General features: G+C 46.0%; 1 protein-coding gene across 1 annotated transcript in view; it reads left to right on the forward strand.

Annotated features, from left to right (window-relative positions):
* LOC141100164 (uncharacterized) overlaps window positions 1-18,318 on the forward strand; it is a 137,352-nt gene that overhangs the window by 27,965 nt on the left and 91,069 nt on the right. Inside the window, exon 6 of the mRNA XM_073588440.1 lies at window positions 8,211-8,322. Within this exon, the coding sequence (XP_073444541.1) occupies window positions 8,211-8,322 (112 nt within the window). The remainder of the gene's footprint in view (window positions 1-8,210; window positions 8,323-18,318) is intronic.

Consider the following 18,318-nt stretch of genomic DNA (forward strand, 5'->3'; position numbering starts at 1 on the left):
ATGATGTGTAATGATTCATTCATACGTGCTCATTCAGGGATTTTTTCTTTCACTTTTCAGCGGTAATTTGATTTTACAAGGAGAAGATAAGGGATTTTTGTTATCTCAATCACTCCGCCTAATTCAGCTTAAAGTGAGTCAAATAATGTCCTCTGTCACATACAGAGGACTACTTCTAACAGAACCCCTCATCAATCAGGAATTTATTTATACTCAATTACTCATCTCTCAAGTCATTCAGAGGTTCTCATAGACATACATACAAGGATTCAAACAGCCTGCCTATCTTGGACTTTGGATTTAACACCTTAACTTACAGCAGTGTCCTCTGACACTCTGAGAACACCAAAGCCAACTTTTTAAACAACAAGAATCAATGAAAACCAAACCAACGTCAGATGGTCCAGAACAACCAAAACCCACAGCCCTATACAAAATACAGCCTCATATGATTTACTGGCAATCCAAAATCACACTGCACAGAGTCTATCCCAGGCTCTGTGCTATACAGTACACCAGTACACAACCAGTTAGTATATTAGTATATTGCCAGAACAGATTAATAGATAATACAGATGACAATTATTATCTTATTACTCTATTATTCAACTCTCATACGGACATACTCACCACTCGCTGGTGATGTGGGTTCTTTTGAACCGTGTTGTACAGTCTTACCCAGAGATATGTAGGCATCCTTAGAGAGGTTGCAAATGCAAAATCAGTGTAAGAATAAATGTTCTCACCTGCTGCAGCCTGGATTTTGAATTTTCAACCTCCCAGGAAACTCCCACATACGGATTCTGAATAGGCTGGTTTCCACGGCTCCCGTTGGGTGTCAAAAACTGTCGTAGCTGCTTTGTGTTCTGACTAAGCACCAGCTATGCCAGATCACCAGTGAGTCCGAATTACACGCCGTGGTCAAATCACTTCATCTGCCGTAATGCAGAAGAAAGCAATATTTTATACCATTTACAACAATAAAGGCATTTGAAGTCTTAAAGGTAATTAAAGGGATATAAAAGCAAACCATTAACTCTTCTATATCAACCACATACATGAACCCCGCCTTAGGACACGAGCATGTCATTAGCACAAAATTGTGAAAATAAAGCCTAAGAAACAACGAGACGGATTTCATCAACCAAGGTATGATTTTATTAAGTATATAAGAGAGACAGAAGTTTCGGCACTGCTCCTTAACCCCAAAGCGGTTCCATGACTGCTATTCAAGTAGAAAATCACACACCTGGACCGACCGCCAAAATACCGTCAGAACGGGTGCTCAATCCAGAAAAGCAAACATTGTAATCTGATTTTGTATAAAAGAGAAAAAAAAGTGATGGCACTCACCATTCTGTCGTGAAAATTCTTTATTAATTAAAAGGCAACGGCCGTTTCACGCACTTGCTCTTCAACGGGTCCTGAGGCTGGAATACAGGCAGGTGGGAATTTAGAAGCACACACATGTGGACACACCTCCTGAATTCCGACTCCTACTCCCCCAGTGGAGTGAAACGTGAACAAATTAGTCAAACACAGAATTAAAAACAAGGGTTAAAAAATCTGTCATAATAAAATGTGGAAATACAAACACTGAGCAGTTCCTACAAAAACACCGCCATATCTATTTTCTCATTTAACCCTAAAGGTCCTGTGGCATTTGTTTGTAGAATCCACTTAGATTCTCTTTGTAAGAGAATTCTATGATGGTTTCCCCCTTGGGTTGGCTGTGATACTTTGTTCTACACCTGCGAACCGCAGCACCTCTGCATTACCCCCATGCACTTTTTTTGCTCTATCAAACGAGGGACCCCTTTTCCTGTGGAAATAGACTGAAAATGCTCTCTAAATCTAACATACAATGGACGAATAGTTTTTCTTAAATAAAAACCGCAGGGACAGAAGATGACATACACAACGTGGATTGTTTTACAAGAAATAAAGTTCTGGACCTCATGCTGAATTGTTCCGATTTTGAGAGATTTTCCTGTCAATTTAAAGGGCAGAAGGGGCAGTTCTTGCACTTATAATTGCCTGCAGGACTGTTCAGACCTAGCCAGTTTTTATTATCACTTTTATATCTGTTGCCGACCAGAAGGTCTTTTAAGTTTTTACTTCGGCGACTTGCAAATAGAGGACCTCTCGACAATATCAGTTAAATCCTCGTCCCTCTCTAATAAATGCTAATTCTTTCTAATGACACTCCTGATGTAATTATACTGTCTGCTGAGCTGTGTATCTAATCCTATTCTGTGTGATACTGTCTGCTGAGCTGTGTATCTAATCCTATTCTGTGTGATACTGTCTGCTGAGCTGTGTATCTAATCATATCCTGTGATACTGTCTGCTGAGCTGTGTATCTAATCCTATCCTGTGTGATACTGTCTGCTGAGCTGTGTATCTAATCATATCCTGTGATACTGTCTGCTGAGCTGTGTATCTAATCCTATCCTGTGTGATACTGTCTGCTGAGCTGTGTATCTAATCCTATTCTGTGTGATACTGTCTGCTGAGCTGTGTATCTAATCATATCCTGTGTGATACTGTCTGCTGAGCGTGTATCTAATCCTATCCTGTGTGATACTGTCTGCTGAGCGTGTATTTAATCCTATCCTGTGTGATACTGACTGCTGAGCTGTGTATCTAATCATATCCTGTGTGATACTGTCTGCTGAGCCGTGTATCTAATCCTATCGTGTGATACTGACTGCTGAGCCATGTATCTAATCCTATCCTGTGTGATACTGACTGCTGAGCCGTGTATCTAATCCTATCCTGTGGTACTGACTGCTGAGCTGTGTGTCTAATCCTCTCCTGTGTGATACTGACTGCTGAGCCATGTATCTATTCCTATCCTGTGTGATACTGTGTGCTGAGCTGTGTATCTAATCCTATCCTGTGTGATACTGACTGCTGAGCGGTGTATCTAATCCTATCCTGTGTGATACTGTGTGCTGAGCTGTGTATCTAATCCTATTCTGTGTGATACTGACTGCTGAGCCATGTATCTAATCCTATCTTGTGTGATACTGCCTGCTGAGCTGTGTATCTAATCCTATCCTGTGTTACTGACTGCTGAGCCGTGTATCTAATCCTCTCCTGTGTGATACTGACTGCTGAGCCGTGTATCTAATCCTAACCTGTGTGATACTGTGCTCCCCCTGCAGTCTGTGTCAGACGGTGGTCTGTGTTGGCACGGTTATAAATTGAATATCTTGTGAAATGCATCACACAAACACACCCAAAGGGTAGTGTTCAAGTTTACCAGTGAAAAAAATGATAAAAGGACCAATTATAGGAAAAATTGCATGCCATAATATAAACCAAAAGAAAAAATCACGACCAAAATCCAAGTATTATGAAAACAGAGAAATATTTATTAGAATGTACAGACATACGGAGAAGAGAAGCTACCCTAAAAGGCACAAGTTGCAAAAAGACACTCCATGGATCAATACACACATGATGAATATCATAGGGGATAAAGGCAATAATTATAATAAAAATAATCAAAGATAAATACAATAGAGTTCAGGTATACTGATCATCAATGCGGTATTACACAAAAGATATCTCATAATTATTGCTATGATAAGATGAACACCAGACACCAAAATATAGGGCTATGTGCAATATTGATACCGTCCCTATTGTTATGCCGTCCCTCCAAGGGTGATTAAGTGTGCAATGAGGTCAACCGCTCCCCAGATAGTTAAATACAGTAACAATTTACTTGGAGTAATAATGGGGACAGGCGCCAGGTCCAGGAGCGTCACCACAATGCGCATTTCGGCTTGAAAGCCTTTCTCAAGGGGCCCCTTGGTGTCTATATTTTGGTGTCTTTTGTTCATCTTATTATCATAGCAATAATTATTGCTATGATAATTATAATTACTCCATGGAGTGTCTTTTTGCAACTTGTGCCTTTTAGGGTAGCTTCCCTTCTCCGTATGTCTGTACATTCTAATAAATATTTCTCTATTTTCATAATACTTGGATTTTGGTCGCAATCTTTTTCTTTTGGTTTATAATACGGTAATAAATTGTATTATTTCCAGCTTTACAGAAGGACGATAACACCATAGAAATGATAAGAATAATAGGCAAAATTGTTTGGTGACTTGCGCCTCACAACATAGCCTAGGACACTCTCGGGGTGCAGACGTGTGGCTGTAGCTGCGACGGTGCGGATGCCAATCCCGGACACACACACACACACACACACACATTGAACTTTATATATTAGATTAGATCTTAAAACCTTAGTGACAGAGCCAATTTGCTACTTCATGCCCGGGCCAATTTTTACAATTCTGACCACTGTCACTTTATGAGGTTATAACTCTGGAACGCGTTAATGGACCTGGTGATTCTGAGATTTTTTTCGTGACATATTGTACTTCATGTTAGTGGTAACATTTCTTCAATATTACTTGCGTTTATTTATGACAAAAAAAGGAAATATGGCGCAAATTTTTAAAATTTTGCAATTTTCAAACTTTTATTTTTTATGCCCTTAAATCAGAAAGATGTCACACAAAATACTTAATAAATAACATTTCCCACATGTCTACTTCACATCAGCACAATTTTGGAAACAACATTTTTTTTTGTTAGTAAGTTATAAGGGTTAAAATTTGACCAGCGATTTCTCATTTTTACAACAAAATTTTCAAAACCATTTTTTTAGGGACCACATCACAGTTGAAGTGACTTTGAGGGGTGTAATTGACAGAAAATACCCAAAAGTGACACCATTCTAAAAACTGCACCCCTCAAGGTGCTCAAAACCACATTCAAGAAGTTTATTAACCCTTCAGGTGCTTCACAAGAACTGAAGCAATATGGAAGGAAAAAATGAACATTTTAACTTTTTTTTTTTTTTCACAAACCTTTTACTTCAGAACCATTTTTTTTATTTTCACAAGTGTAAAAAAGAGAAAATTAACCACAAAATTTGTTGTGCAATTTCTCCTGAATACGCCGATACCCCACATGTAAACCACTGTTTGGGCGCACAACAGAGCTTTAAAGGGAAGAAGCGCCATTTGACTATTTCAACTCAGAATTGGCTGGAATTGAGATCGGACGCCATGTCGCGTTTGGAGAGCCCCTGATGTGCCTAAACAGTGGAAATCCCCCAATTCTAATTCCAACCCCAACCCTAACCATAACCACAAACTTAACCCTAACACACCCCTAACCCGACTTTAGCCCCAATCCTAACCCTAACTTTAGCCCCTAGCCTAACTTTGGCCCCAACCCTAACATTAGCCCAACTCTAACCCTAATGAGAAAATGGAAATAAATATTTTTTTTTTATTATTTTTCCCTAACTAAGGAGGTGATTAAAGGGGGGTTTGACTTACTATTTTTTTTTCATCTTGATCACTGTGATAGTCTATCACAGTGACCAAAATGAACCAGTAGAAAAAAAATCTCCTATTGTTGCTGGGTGCCGGCTGGCAGATCTCGGCAGGCGCACTGCACATGCGCCCGCCACTTTCTTCCCAGAAGACGCTGGCGGCTGTGGGGAGAAACAAGAGGGTCCAGGGACACTGGGGGGGTGTGATGGAGATTCTATTTCTCTCTCATCTGATGTGCGATCACATGAGAGGAAAGAGAAATTAAATGGAAAATCAGACCTTTATTTCTTCCTTTTTTTGCGGTAGCCGTTATACGGTTAATAACGGTGATCACAACACCATGGTCAGAAAAAGCTGACTCGAATCATGTTCTCTGGGGTCTCGGCTACCCCCGGCAGCCAAGAGAAATCCTGACGCTGGGGGGTGCTGTAGCCTTAAACCTCAGCGCCGTTAAAAAGCGGCGCTGTGGTTTAAGTACCCTTAATTGCCGCCGTTAAAATGCATATCGGCGGTCGTTAAGGGGTTAAAATAATAAGTTCCACAATTGGAAGTGTTTAGATGTTCCTGTGCTGAGATAATCTTAGGCTGTGTGCCCACGATGCGATTTTTTAAGCTTTTTTGCCGCGATTTTCGGCGCGAAAACGTTTAAAAAGCTTGTATATGACGCACCCCATGCATTCCTATGGCATTCCGCACATGCTGTGCTAATGCTGCGCTTTTTTCCGCGGCAGAATCGCATCTCTGAAAAAATCGCTGCATGATCATTCTTTTGTGCGGAATCGCAAAGAATTGCCGCGATTCCGCACCCATAGGAATGCATGAGAATCGCTTACTTCCCGCATGTGGCTATGCCCACCACGTGGGAAGTTAAGCGTCTCATGTGCGGTTGGTACCCACGGTGTGGAGGAGAGGAGACTGTCCTCCAGGCCCTGGGTACCATACCCCTGTAAAAAAAAAAAAGAATAAAAAACAAAAAATCGGGGTATATTTACCTTCCGAAGTCCCGCGCTGCATTCCCGGCCTCAGCTTATCTTTTACTATTGAAGCCGCATAGGCGGCCTCAATAGTAAAAAGCTGGTCACACTTGTCAAACACTATGTTTGACGAGTGTGACCAACCTGTCAGTCACTTTCCAAGCGATGCTTCAAATCGCTTGGAAAGTGCTTGAGAAAATCGCGAACAGAATCGCGGTGAAACCACGCGGGAAAAAACCGCGCGATTTCTGGGAAGGAGTCCGGTTTTAATTGTGCTTTTTAAAACGCTACGTGGGCACATAGCCTTATAAATGTGCCCCTGCTGTGTACTGTGTAATGGCTGTGTGTGACCATAGTCGGCTTATACCACATCTCCTTGGCAGGGTAGGAAGCAAAAGATTATACAGACAGGACAGCATGGGATCACAGCTGATTCTTGTATTGGCAGAGGTGTATTTTATCTGTACATGTCAAGGACTAAATGCCCCCATATACATTAGACTGATGTTGGCCAAACCTGCTGATAGCGACAGACTGTCTACTGCAGGGCTGTGGAGTCAGTCGGTGTCCATATAATTGAGTACAGTAGTACAATGCAGTTTGTGCTGTAAATGTTTTCATAAGTATTTGGGAAAGTTATGAAATGTCCTATAAATGCCTGTTCTATTCCTATTCCTGATCTAAGGATCTCGGCTTTTAGTGGAGATGAATCTGTGCTGCACTTTATGTACAGGCTTAGTGGTGAGGCAGGGCTGTGGGGTCTGAAGTCAGGGAAATTTGAGAAGTCTGAGTCAGTCGGAGTTGATGTACCGACTCCACAGCCCTGGTCTACTGTATCTGGGTGCCAGCTGATTGATCGTCAGGTGAATTGTCAATTGCATTGATCTCCCGGAGGTAATCCACCAACCGACTTGCCAGTCGGCAGCTTTCTTCTAGAGAATACAAGCATGTTCAGCTGCATGAATACTGCGAATGGAAGAGACAGCTGAGATGGCTGTTGGCCAAATGATCGGCTGAAGGATCGTTCAGCTGACAGCCAGCTAATGTGTATGGCCAGCTTAAGAACTGGTGGATCTCTCTGAGACTCTGTAAGTATACAGAGCTTTGGGCAATTCCAGGGCATGAAATAAAAAAAATTATTTGCATATTAGAAAACTGTGCTATATAGATAAAGGGTTATAAAACAAAAATTCCCTTTTCAAGTTCCGCTTTCCCTTTATCTAAATGAGTTATTACAGAGAATTGTCATCCGTAATTTACTCAACGTTGTGAAGTTATGTTTGTTACCGGTTTCAAAATGTTATTGTTGCAGTCTTAGGCCTCTTTCACACTTCCGTTTTTGACAATCAGTCAAAATCAGCCAGTTTTTGAAAAAAACGGATCCGTCAATTTTTTTTGGCGGATCCGTTTTTTTCCTCATTGAGTGGCATTACCGGCGGATCTTGATGGATGGCCATCCGTTGGATCCGTTTTTTTGCCGACCCGCCAAAATGTTTGCGTCCGCCGGCATGCCTGGACGGACCCTGCAACTTTTTTTGGCTGTAGGATCCGCATTTTTCAGTGCGCATGCCCGGAGAAAGGAAGTCAGCCGGGGATTTAACCCTTAAATCCTTTCTGGCGGTGGAAAAAAAAATTCTCTCTCTCTCTCGCGGTTCCTTTAATATTCTACATTCAGCGGATCCGTCAAAAAACTGATCCTGTGGCATCCGTTCACATCAGTTACGAACGGATCCGCTTGTCCGCCTTTATGGCGGATTTTAACTGACACAAAAAACTGAAGTGTGAAAGAGGCCTTAGTAATTGACGCTGTATTGCCCGGATACGACTTGACTTTCTGAATTTTTACTATTTGTCCACATGACATTAGGCTGAAGAGCTGTTTGATATTAAAGTGGAGACGTCAGCAAGTGATGAAGAGTCGTATGTGATGGACAATTGTCTGTGTAAAGAGGAGGATGTTCCCGTAGATGTCCGTGCAGGTGAGTGGTGACTTCCATATAGAGAGAAGCTGCATATTCTCCATGTCCAGGCTGCTCCACAACCTTGTTTTACATCTTCTGAAACGCGTTTGACTGTAGTAAGAAACTGCACTTCAATTATATTTTCTATGAAACTTCTTCTTGGACATGCTCTGTTTATGAGGAAATTGTGTGATAGGGAAGGCTATGTGCAGCGTTCCTAAACATGGTGGCACAAGTTTTACTGGTTGTCTGTAGTATTCTTTATAGCTACTGCAGCTCAATTACAGTGAATACCAGAGCATCATGCAATCTTAACCCCTTCACTGCCAAAGGCATATCTAATACGTAAGGCTCAAAGTATAAGAGCTAGTCAAGTTTCACACATGCGACCTTTTATAGTTTGTGTGAGGACAGCGATCTCCAGAACCAAACTCATCAAGTTTGTAAGGTGGTTGAGTTCAAGACAGGAGACCCTCAGCCAGTCCATACATTGAGGTTCGTGCGTAGACCATGAATGTTGGATGTGTGAAATCTGCCCCTGAGCTATAAAAGCCCATTCAGCTTACCATACCATATTTTTTGGATTATAAGACACACCAGACCATAAGACGCATCTAAGTTTTGGAGTAGGGAAAAGAAATTGAAGCAAAAAAATGTGGTTATGACCCACTGTTATGTGGGGGAGGATCTGCTGCTGAGACTGTTATAGGGATAATGTCCCACAACGCTGCACTAATAGTCACCATCCTGGTATGTATATTCTTTTCAATTTCAGTCCCTTTAGGGTATGTGCACACGGTGCAGATTCTGCTGCGTTGTACAGTACCTTTATTTCATATCGAAATTAAAAAACGCTGTGCACATGCTGCGGATTTTTCCGCACGGTTTTGCTGCAGTTTACAATCCGCATCATGTCAATTGTTTGGTACAGAAACGCTGCGGTTTCACACCTAATCCATTATGAGGTGTAAAACCGCAGATAAACCGCAGGACTTTTGTCCTGCGGATTTACCTGCAGTTTCCTCTCCAAAATCCGCACACCAAAAAAAACTACGTGTGCACATAGCCTTACACAAATGCAATTTTTATTATGTCTTTTATCATGTAGTCAATAAAGATTTGTTTTATTTATATTCTGGTTTCACACTCCTGTTTTTTTGGGGTTCTGATTAAAATTATATCTTGGCTGGTGAAATCTGTCTTGTGGTTGTTCTTTAATCTTTATTTGTAGTTTTCAATTAATGAGATTCTTGTGCTTCAGGGCAGCCTGTGGGGGGTATGTTTGTTTTTTTTTGTTTGTTTTTTTTTTTCAATACATATTATATTCCTTATGTAAAATAAGGGGCAGGTCAGTGAGGGATCAGTGATCTGTCATAAGCCATTGATATGAATACCTAAGCAGAGCACCACATAAAGACCGCCCCCCCCTCACAGGCCTCCTCAGAGCACAAGAATATCATTAATTAAAACTGAAAATAAAGATGAAACAACAACCACAAGACAGATTTAATCAACCCAGGTGTCATTGTAATCAGTATAAAGGCGCCAACCTGACACTGTCTGTAGCTTATTCAGCACAATCCTGCTGCCAGCTTCCTTTTAAGTTGCAGAGGTGCTTGCCAGGTTACCTTAGTAAACCAACACGGACTTGCAACGAAGGTAACCCACCACAGGAGAAGGAAGCGAAACCTGGATTTGGAACAGTAACGGGTGAGTACCCATGCTGTTGATTCCATTGGCAAGCCAAACCCTGTAAACCAGAAGACTAGAAAATAAGTTGAGTAACCTTCATTAGATGCGATCTTTAGCCAGTTTTAGAATATTAAACTAGGTATATCATGGGAATCCTGCCTGTTGAGCTGAATAAAACGTAACTTTTCATCTCTCTTGCAGAGATATTGGCTCATAAAATGTAGGTTATAATGTATGATAGCACCAACAGGGCGTTACCAGAGATTGTACTCTGTGAGGGGGAAAAAAAGCACTCCATTCCCTCCTCACTGATCTCTTCAGCTGTGTAGTATACAGCAGATCTGGGTGTGATTACAAACATTTACAGATCTCCTCTTAGGGCCATTCAGGTGTGGAAGGAGGGAGAATACAGCAACCACATCTGCCACTCCCCTCACACTAATACTTTCTGGAGAGGAGATCTGGAAGAGTTTGTAATCGCACTCCGCTCTGCTGTTCCTTTTTTCCTCCACACTGACTGCCCTGAGAGGAGACATGGAAATGTTTGTAAACACACTCAGCCCTGCTTTAGGCTGCATTCACACGTCGCGGTTTTTTCGCATTTTCGCAGCAGTTTTTAACGCACGATTTTGCCGTGAAAACGCAAAAAACAGCATCCCATGCAATTCTATGGGATTCCGCAATGCTGTGCTAATGCGGATTTTCCCGCGGCTGAATCGCATTGCGGAAAAATATGCAGCATGCTCATTATTTTGCGGAATCGCGGCAATTCCGCCCACATAGGAATGCATTGTTCTGCTTACTTTTCGCATGTGGCTGTGCCCACCACGCGTAAAGTAAGCAGAACATTTGCAGATGGTACCCACGGTCCGGAGGAGAGGAGACTGTCCTCCAGGCTCTGGGTACCATATCCCTGTAAAAAAGAAATAAAATAAAAAATCGAGTTATTCACTTTCCGACGTCCTGCGCAGCGTCCCCAGGCTTCAGCGATACACGCGGCAGCTCCCATTCCCAGTAATGCATTGCGATAATGACCTTTGCTGACGTCGCTGTCTCGAGACACTGTAGCGGTCTTGCGAGACCACGATGTCATCAAAGGTCATTGCCGCAATGCATCACTGGGAACGGGACCTGCCGGAGCATCGCGGAGGCCTGGGGACGCTGTGCGGGACTTCGGAAGGTGAATAACCCGATTTATATATTTTTACTACTGATGCTGCATAGGTAGCCTCAATAGTAAAAAGTTGGTCACACTCGTCAAACACTATGTTTGACGAGTGTGACCAACCTGTCAATCAGTTCTCCAAGCGATGCTACAGCGATCTGCAAAAGGCTGGGATGGCCTACAGGACAATAGGCAAGCAGTTTGGTGAGAAGGCAACAACTGTTGGCACAATTATTAGATGATGGAAGAAACACAAGATGACTCAATCTTTCTCAGTCTGGGGCTCTATGCAAGATATCACCTTGTAGGGTAAGTATGATTTTGAGAAAGTTCAGTTATCAGTCAAGAACTACACGGGATGACCTTATCAATGACCTGGGACCACCGTCTCAAACGTTACAGTTAATAGACTATTCTGTCATGGATTAAAATCCTGCAGGGCACGCAAGGTCCCCCAAATCACACCATCATATGTCCAGGCCTGTTTCCAGTTCGCTAATGACCATCTCGAAGATCCAGAGGAGGGATGGGAGAAGGTCATGTGGTCAGATGAAACCAGAATAAAACTTTTTGGTGTAAACTCCACTTGCAGTGTTGAGAGAAGATTGAGGAGTACAACCCTAAGAACACCGTCCAAACCATCATGCATGGTGGGGTTAACATGCTTTGGGGGTGCAATTATTAATAATAATAATCAGCGCGCTAGTTATATAAATAGAACAATGTAAGAAATGAACCTAAATGGTCTTGACAATAAAACATATAAAAATGCACTTACTGCTTATATTATTAGTGATATAGTGGGCTGAGAGTCCTAATTCGATGCAAGATGCAGGTGGAGAGATATGTTCCAGGTGATTTGTGGGATAAATTCCCCACTGGTTTAAAAAAGAATATAAAAGATGAGTGAAAATTTATAGCCCCACTGGTTATAAGTGGAACAAAATAGTGAGGTACGTATGGACAAATGTACAGATTTGCTTACTTAAATTGTCATTAGTGGTATAGTCTGCTGATAGTCCATATAAGAAATTTGCTTGTAGGGAGCGTAATGATAGGGGATACTATCCCCCGTAGGGTTCCGTGCAAATGAGTTTACCACTAATTAAACAGATTTATATTTTCATTAGTTATGATGATAGGAGAATAGATGCAGTCCGAATCTGTTTGTGTAAATCTGGTGTACTCACTATTCCTGTTGGTAATATTGTGTATGAAGGAATCTGTTGGTGTTCAATTTGCAGGCAATATGGTTATGCTATATACAGGATCCGCTGATCAAAAGTAGTTGTGGTGCCTATCCCGTATGTGCTAGTGCAGAGGGATCTGCCACTAAAAGGATATATCAATGGTTGCACTGGTGACAAGGTAAACGCGATCAAGGTCTGTGGTAGACTGATAGTACTCACTGACCTTATCATTGGTGATATAGTGCGTGAAGATCCTGGGGATGTGCCAGCACTGTGGTTGTGCTATACAGCATCTACTGCAGAGGAGTTGCCGCAATGCCCAGAACCGCCAAATCCTCGCGTGCCCCGGCCGGAAGCAACGCTGAGGTCGTGGCAGGGAAGGAGGGGGCGGGGGTTTGAGGTGACGTCACCGAGCTGAATGGACGGGTGCGCATGATGAACAGCTACCAACGCGTTTCAAGGGACGCTAGCCCTCTTCGTCAGGGTTGTTACCGCCTACGTCTGAGCCCGTCCTTATATAGTGGTGTGCCAACCCTCCCTATGTGCAGCTGCAGTTAATTCTGTGTAAATGCAGGGAAACTTAAGGATCAATTTAGGATGAGTGGGATGATTTATTATATGGAGATCAACAAAAGGTGATCATTGGTCCATAATAGATTAACAAGCTAATGTCATAGTTGTGTAGGTTCCTAATTAGGGCCTGAGTGTATAATTGAGATAGTTCCATTGAAGAGAAGACGCAATAAAAACTGAAATTTCTCCTTCGTCTCATTGGGGGACACAGAGACTGTGGGTGTGTGCTACTGCCGTCTGGAGGCTGACACTAGGCATACAAAAAACAAGTTAGCTCCTCCTCCACCGCATACACCCTCGCCCCTATAGCGGGCGGAAACCAGTTTTTTGCTTAGTGTCTTTGGAGGCACACGCAGTCTGGTTTCTCCAGACTAGGTTTCTTTTTTCGGTTCTCACTATGAAGAGGAGATAGGGGCGACGGACCCTATAGAAAGGGTCCGATCTCCCCAAACCATCAACGGGCGAGCACGCGTTGAGCATCGCTCCGCGTATCCTTTCCCGCACCGAGGGACACCTCTGGGACTTTTCCCCAGACATCTATTTTTCGTGTTTGTTATTTTTTGAAGATGAGAAGGGGCAACGCATCCTATAGAAAGGATCCGATTTCCCCAAACCAGCAACGGGCGACTACGTGCGAGAGTCCCTCCACGTCTCCTCTCCCGCGACGTGGGACACTATGCCAGACTTTGCCCTGTCCACCCCTAGGTATGGAAACCATGGGCTTGCACACGGGCACAAGACTAGTCTGTGCGCCCCCACTGCTCCACCAACGCTTGACGGCGGTGCTGCACGGCGGCGGACGGTCCCTCTCCTCGCCCTACAGGGCAGACGGAGTTAGGGCGCCTGCACCGTCCAAGAAGGAGACTAGCAGGTGCGGAGGGCCCTGGGCGCAGAGGCCAGCAGAGGTCACCCCCCCCCCCCCCCAAACCCCCAATACCTGGGGCAGAGCGGGCAGTGGCTGCACAGGAGGTGGAGGAGAGGACGTCGCTGGGGCCCGGCGTTTGGACCCCAGGTGGGTAGCGCCATTAATTTAGCCCGCAGCTTCGGCCTAGGCCGCGGGCGGAAGTGGGCGGCAGCGCTCCGGCCGCGTCTTAGGCGGCGTCGCTTCGGCGCCCCCGTCCCCGGTATCGGCGTAGGATCCGGGGCGGGGGGTATCGGAATTTAGGCCGCGGCTCCGGCCTGGTCCGCGGGCGGAAGTCCCGTCCTCAGCGCGGCGTCCGTCGGCGTCACTTCCGGCGCCGCCCCCCTCCTGGCAGGGCGGGCGCCGGATAAAATGGAGTCTCCGACGGCAGTCCGGGGTAGGCCACAGGAGCTTACCGCACAAAGCGCGGCAGTCCCCGGAGACCGCCACCAACGCAGCTGGAGGGGCCTCCCACGGCAGGAGCCGGGAAAGGACTTAATATATATATACATATATATATATATGAGAATCTATTATCCATTTATTTTTCTGGCCTTTTCCAGCAGTATGTCTGGAAAAGGTAAAGCGCACACATCCTTCTATGCCGCATGCGTTTCCTGTGGCGTTAGATTCCCACGAGCGCAGACCAGTAAATTATGTGAAACCTGTGACACCGAACGCGCCCAGGAGCCCTCCCCCGCAGCAGAGCCCAGGGGTCCGGAACCCCCAGAGTGGGCGGTATCCCTCTCTCGGTCTATGGTATCATTAACAAAGGCAATTGAGACCCTTCAGGCCCCGGATAGGGGTAGAGATGACGGCTCGCCTGGTTGGGAGGGTTCTGCCTCCTCACATGAGCCGCCGGCCTGCAGGGGCCGCACTCTCTCTAGGCAGGCACATAGGAAGAGAACCCATACTGTGTCGCCAGGCCCCTCCGGTGCTTCAGCATCTGCGAGTGTGGCATCACGCTCGCCGTCACCCCTTTCAGGGAGCGAGCAGAGCTCAGTAGAGGATGTGGAAGAATCCTTGGACCTGGACACCCCAGGGTGCCGGGAGACGGTGGACAGTCTCATTGAGGCTGTCAACCAGACTCTGGGTATTGATGATGAGGTCACCCTAACCGCAGGGCATAAGGTGTCTTTTAAAAAGGCCCGGAAGCCGCGGAGAGTGTTCAGCACTCATCCTGAGTTCGAGGATATAGTGCAGCGGCACCGGGAACGGCCAGACAAGCGTTTTTCGGGACAGAAGACGCTAGGATCAAGATATCCATTTGCGCCAGAGCTCTGTAAAAAATGGGCAGAGTCTCCGGCGGTGGATCCCCCGGTATCCCGCCTGGCCTCAAGATCCCTGTTATCAGTGCCTAGTGGTTCGGCCATCAAGGACCCCACGGATCGGCTCATAGAGGGATTAGCGCGCTCGGTGTACGAAGCATCAGGATCAGCGCTCTTCCCTTCCTTTGCGGCAACATGGGTGGCCAAAGCCATGATGTCCTGGTCGGACTCTTTAAATGAGATCCTGCAGGATAGGGAGTTGCCAGCAGAGGTGGCCGAGATAACAAGTCAGATCGCAATGGCGGGTGACTCTAATTAATGCATCCTTGGATGCAGCTAATAGCGCAGCACTTGCAGCAGCAAACGCAATCGCCATTAGGAGAGCCTTGTGGTTAAGGCTGTGGCGGGCTGATTCGGTGTCTAAAAAATCCTTGACTTCCCTGCCCTTTCAGGGTAACCGACTATTTGGGGAAGAATTGGATAGACTCATTTCGGACGCAACAGGGGGTAAAAGTAGTTTTTTCCATTCTACATGACGGCACCACGAGAGAGGGGATCCGCCCAGCGAGGACAGGAAACCTTCAAGATAAATGGGGCGGCTCCTCTCTCCGCATCAGTTGGTTTCCTGTCCTCGATGGGAAACCCTCAAGATGAAAACCTCTTGATGGAAGAAAGAAGAGGATGCCTGGGCCTGGATCGGGTGATCAAATAGCAGGCGCCGGTCTGCTACACCTGATACCAGGTACCGGTAGTCGCCTCGGGGGTCATATATTCCTATGTCCCCCCTGAGCGAGTGCATGGCCACAGCCCATGGGGCAGATGCCCGGGTGAAGCTGGATACCTTGGAGGCCACAGGTGGTGTACCCTCCAAGAGGTAAAGATACCCCGTGTTCCCTCCCTGTCGACGTACGGTGGCCATGCAGCCCATGCGACACATCGGTGTCTGGGCGAAGATATTGCTCCTCGGGGGTGCCACGTTGGTGTACCCACCCTGTTGAGACCCGACGCCAGTCCCTGCAAGATTCAGGGGAAGGTTTACCTGGTGGATGCGTTGGTGGTATAGTGGTCGCCCATCCTCTTCTCCTCAGGTAAGAGGGAGCAGATGGCCGGTATGGGGCCCAGGCGCTCACCGGGCAACCCGGGATCGCGCCGCTGAGCACACCGGGGCGGCAAGGATGCGCGCATGGGAGCACGCATGGCGGGGCCTTGCTGGGAGGAAGCCGACGCTAAACCGGAAGTGGTAAGCGGCGACCCGGAAGTAGTACTGGCGCGCTCAGCAGAGACACAGGAGGGTGTGCGCAGTTACTGGGGACGCGCGGGCACAGGCGGTGGCGCGCGAACACAGGGCGCAAGCAGGGCGCGGGGACCAGGCGGTCCAATTAGAAAAAAAAAAGCGGGAATAACCTTCCCTCTTAGGCGGAAGGTGACTGCTCTCATTAAGTGGCTCCTGCTAAGCACCTGGAAGCTGGGGGCTGCTATTTAAACCAGTAGCGGCAGGCGTCACTACACCATTATATGGTAGGGTGTGACTGCTCTCAGCACAAGATAGCAGCAGACATATACGGCAGGATGGAGAGCCCCTCACCAGAGCATATACAACCACGCCAGGAAGCAAGGCGGTCACGCTCACACGAAAAGAGCCAGACACGCCGCAGCAGCAGTGGAAGCCGCTCGGGCAGCGCACGGGCGGATCGTCAACGCAAGAAGGAGGGGTCCCTAGTCTCCTTGGGAGACAGTGAGAAGACCAGTCAGCCTCCAGATCCGGTACTCGTTTTATGAAAGCGTCCGAGTGGTGAGTGAACTACGAGAAAGTCCAGTACTCTAATGTCTGTTCTCTTTCTCTTGTCTCCTCTCTTCCTTCTCCTCCCTCTCTTACATACACTGGCGGGGTGGAGTATAGGAAGTCCCTAGGAAAAGTAGGGGAAAATCTAAGAATAAAGAATGTGCTTTATGCAAAAGTCCCGTAGGAACAGCCTGGAATAAAAAGTTATGCCAGGAGTGTATTAACAAAACTATAGCGGAGGAGACTCCCTCATTTTCGGATAGTCTGAGGTCCCTAATCCAAACCGAGGTTTGTAAGTCAGTAAGTGCATTGCAAACTGCGGATGCAGATAGGAAAACTAGGGATAGATCCAGCCCCTATGGGGTCTCTCAAGAAGACTATACAGGATCAGAGGAGGACTCAGATAAAACGCACTATTCAGATAGTAGCTCAGATGGGGAAGATACGTTCCCAGTAGAATCTACGGATGAACTTATTAAAGCAATCAGATCTACCATGGGTCTGGTAGAGGAGCGAGCAAAAAAGACAGCCCAAGAACTTATGTTCAGTGGACTACAAAAGAAAAAGCGTAAGACCTTCCCTATTAATGAGCAAATAGAAGAGCTCATAAAACGCGAATGGGAAAAACCAGAGAAAAAGTCCCAGATATCTAATTCTCTGAAGAGGAGGTATCCCTTTGAGGAAGAGGCATCCTCATCCTGGGATAGAGCTCCCAAAATCGACGTAGCGATATCAAAAGTCGCCAGGAAAACCTCCCTACCCTTTGAGGATCTGGGGTTTCTGAAAGAACCGCTGGACCGAAAGACTGACAGTTGCCTTAAGACAGCCTGGGAAACCTCGGCTGGGGCACTAAGACCAGCTATCTCAGCTACGTGTGTGGCTAGGTCTCTAAAGATATGGGTAGACAACTTGGAGGATCAACTAGAACATGGAGTGCCCAGAGAGTCAATTCTGGAAGCATTACCGGCTATTAGAGCGGCGGCAGACTTTCTCGCAGAGGCTTCTGCAGACTCGGCCAGACTAGCAGCAAAGTCAGCAGCCTTAACCAATGTAGGACGGCGCGCAGTATGGCTAAAATGCTGGCCGGGGGACACTCAGGCAAAGATGAAACTGTGCTCTCTGCCATGCGAGGGAAATTTCTTGTTCGGACCAGCGTTGGATGACGTATTGGAAAAAGCGGGTGATACAAAGAAAAATTTTCCAAAACAACCATTTCAGGCGTTTCGGCGCTCCTTTCAGAGGGGCCGAAAATTCAGAAAGCAACAATTCAGAGATCGAGACAAAAACAATTCTGACAGGCGATACAGAGGAGGGAGAGGCTTCTATTTCGGTAAGCCCTCCAGGGAAGCCAAAAAGCCCTCCCAGTGACGGTCCTTCTCAGGTGGGGGGAAGGCTCTCTCACTTCCTCCCAGCCTGGGAGAGAATCTCATCCAGCACCTGGA

Source organism: Dendrobates tinctorius, unplaced genomic scaffold (genome assembly GCF_039654945.1).
Source record: "Dendrobates tinctorius isolate UK_male_01 unplaced genomic scaffold, ASM3965494v1 ptg000103l, whole genome shotgun sequence".
NCBI lineage: Eukaryota > Metazoa > Chordata > Amphibia > Anura > Dendrobatidae > Dendrobates > Dendrobates tinctorius.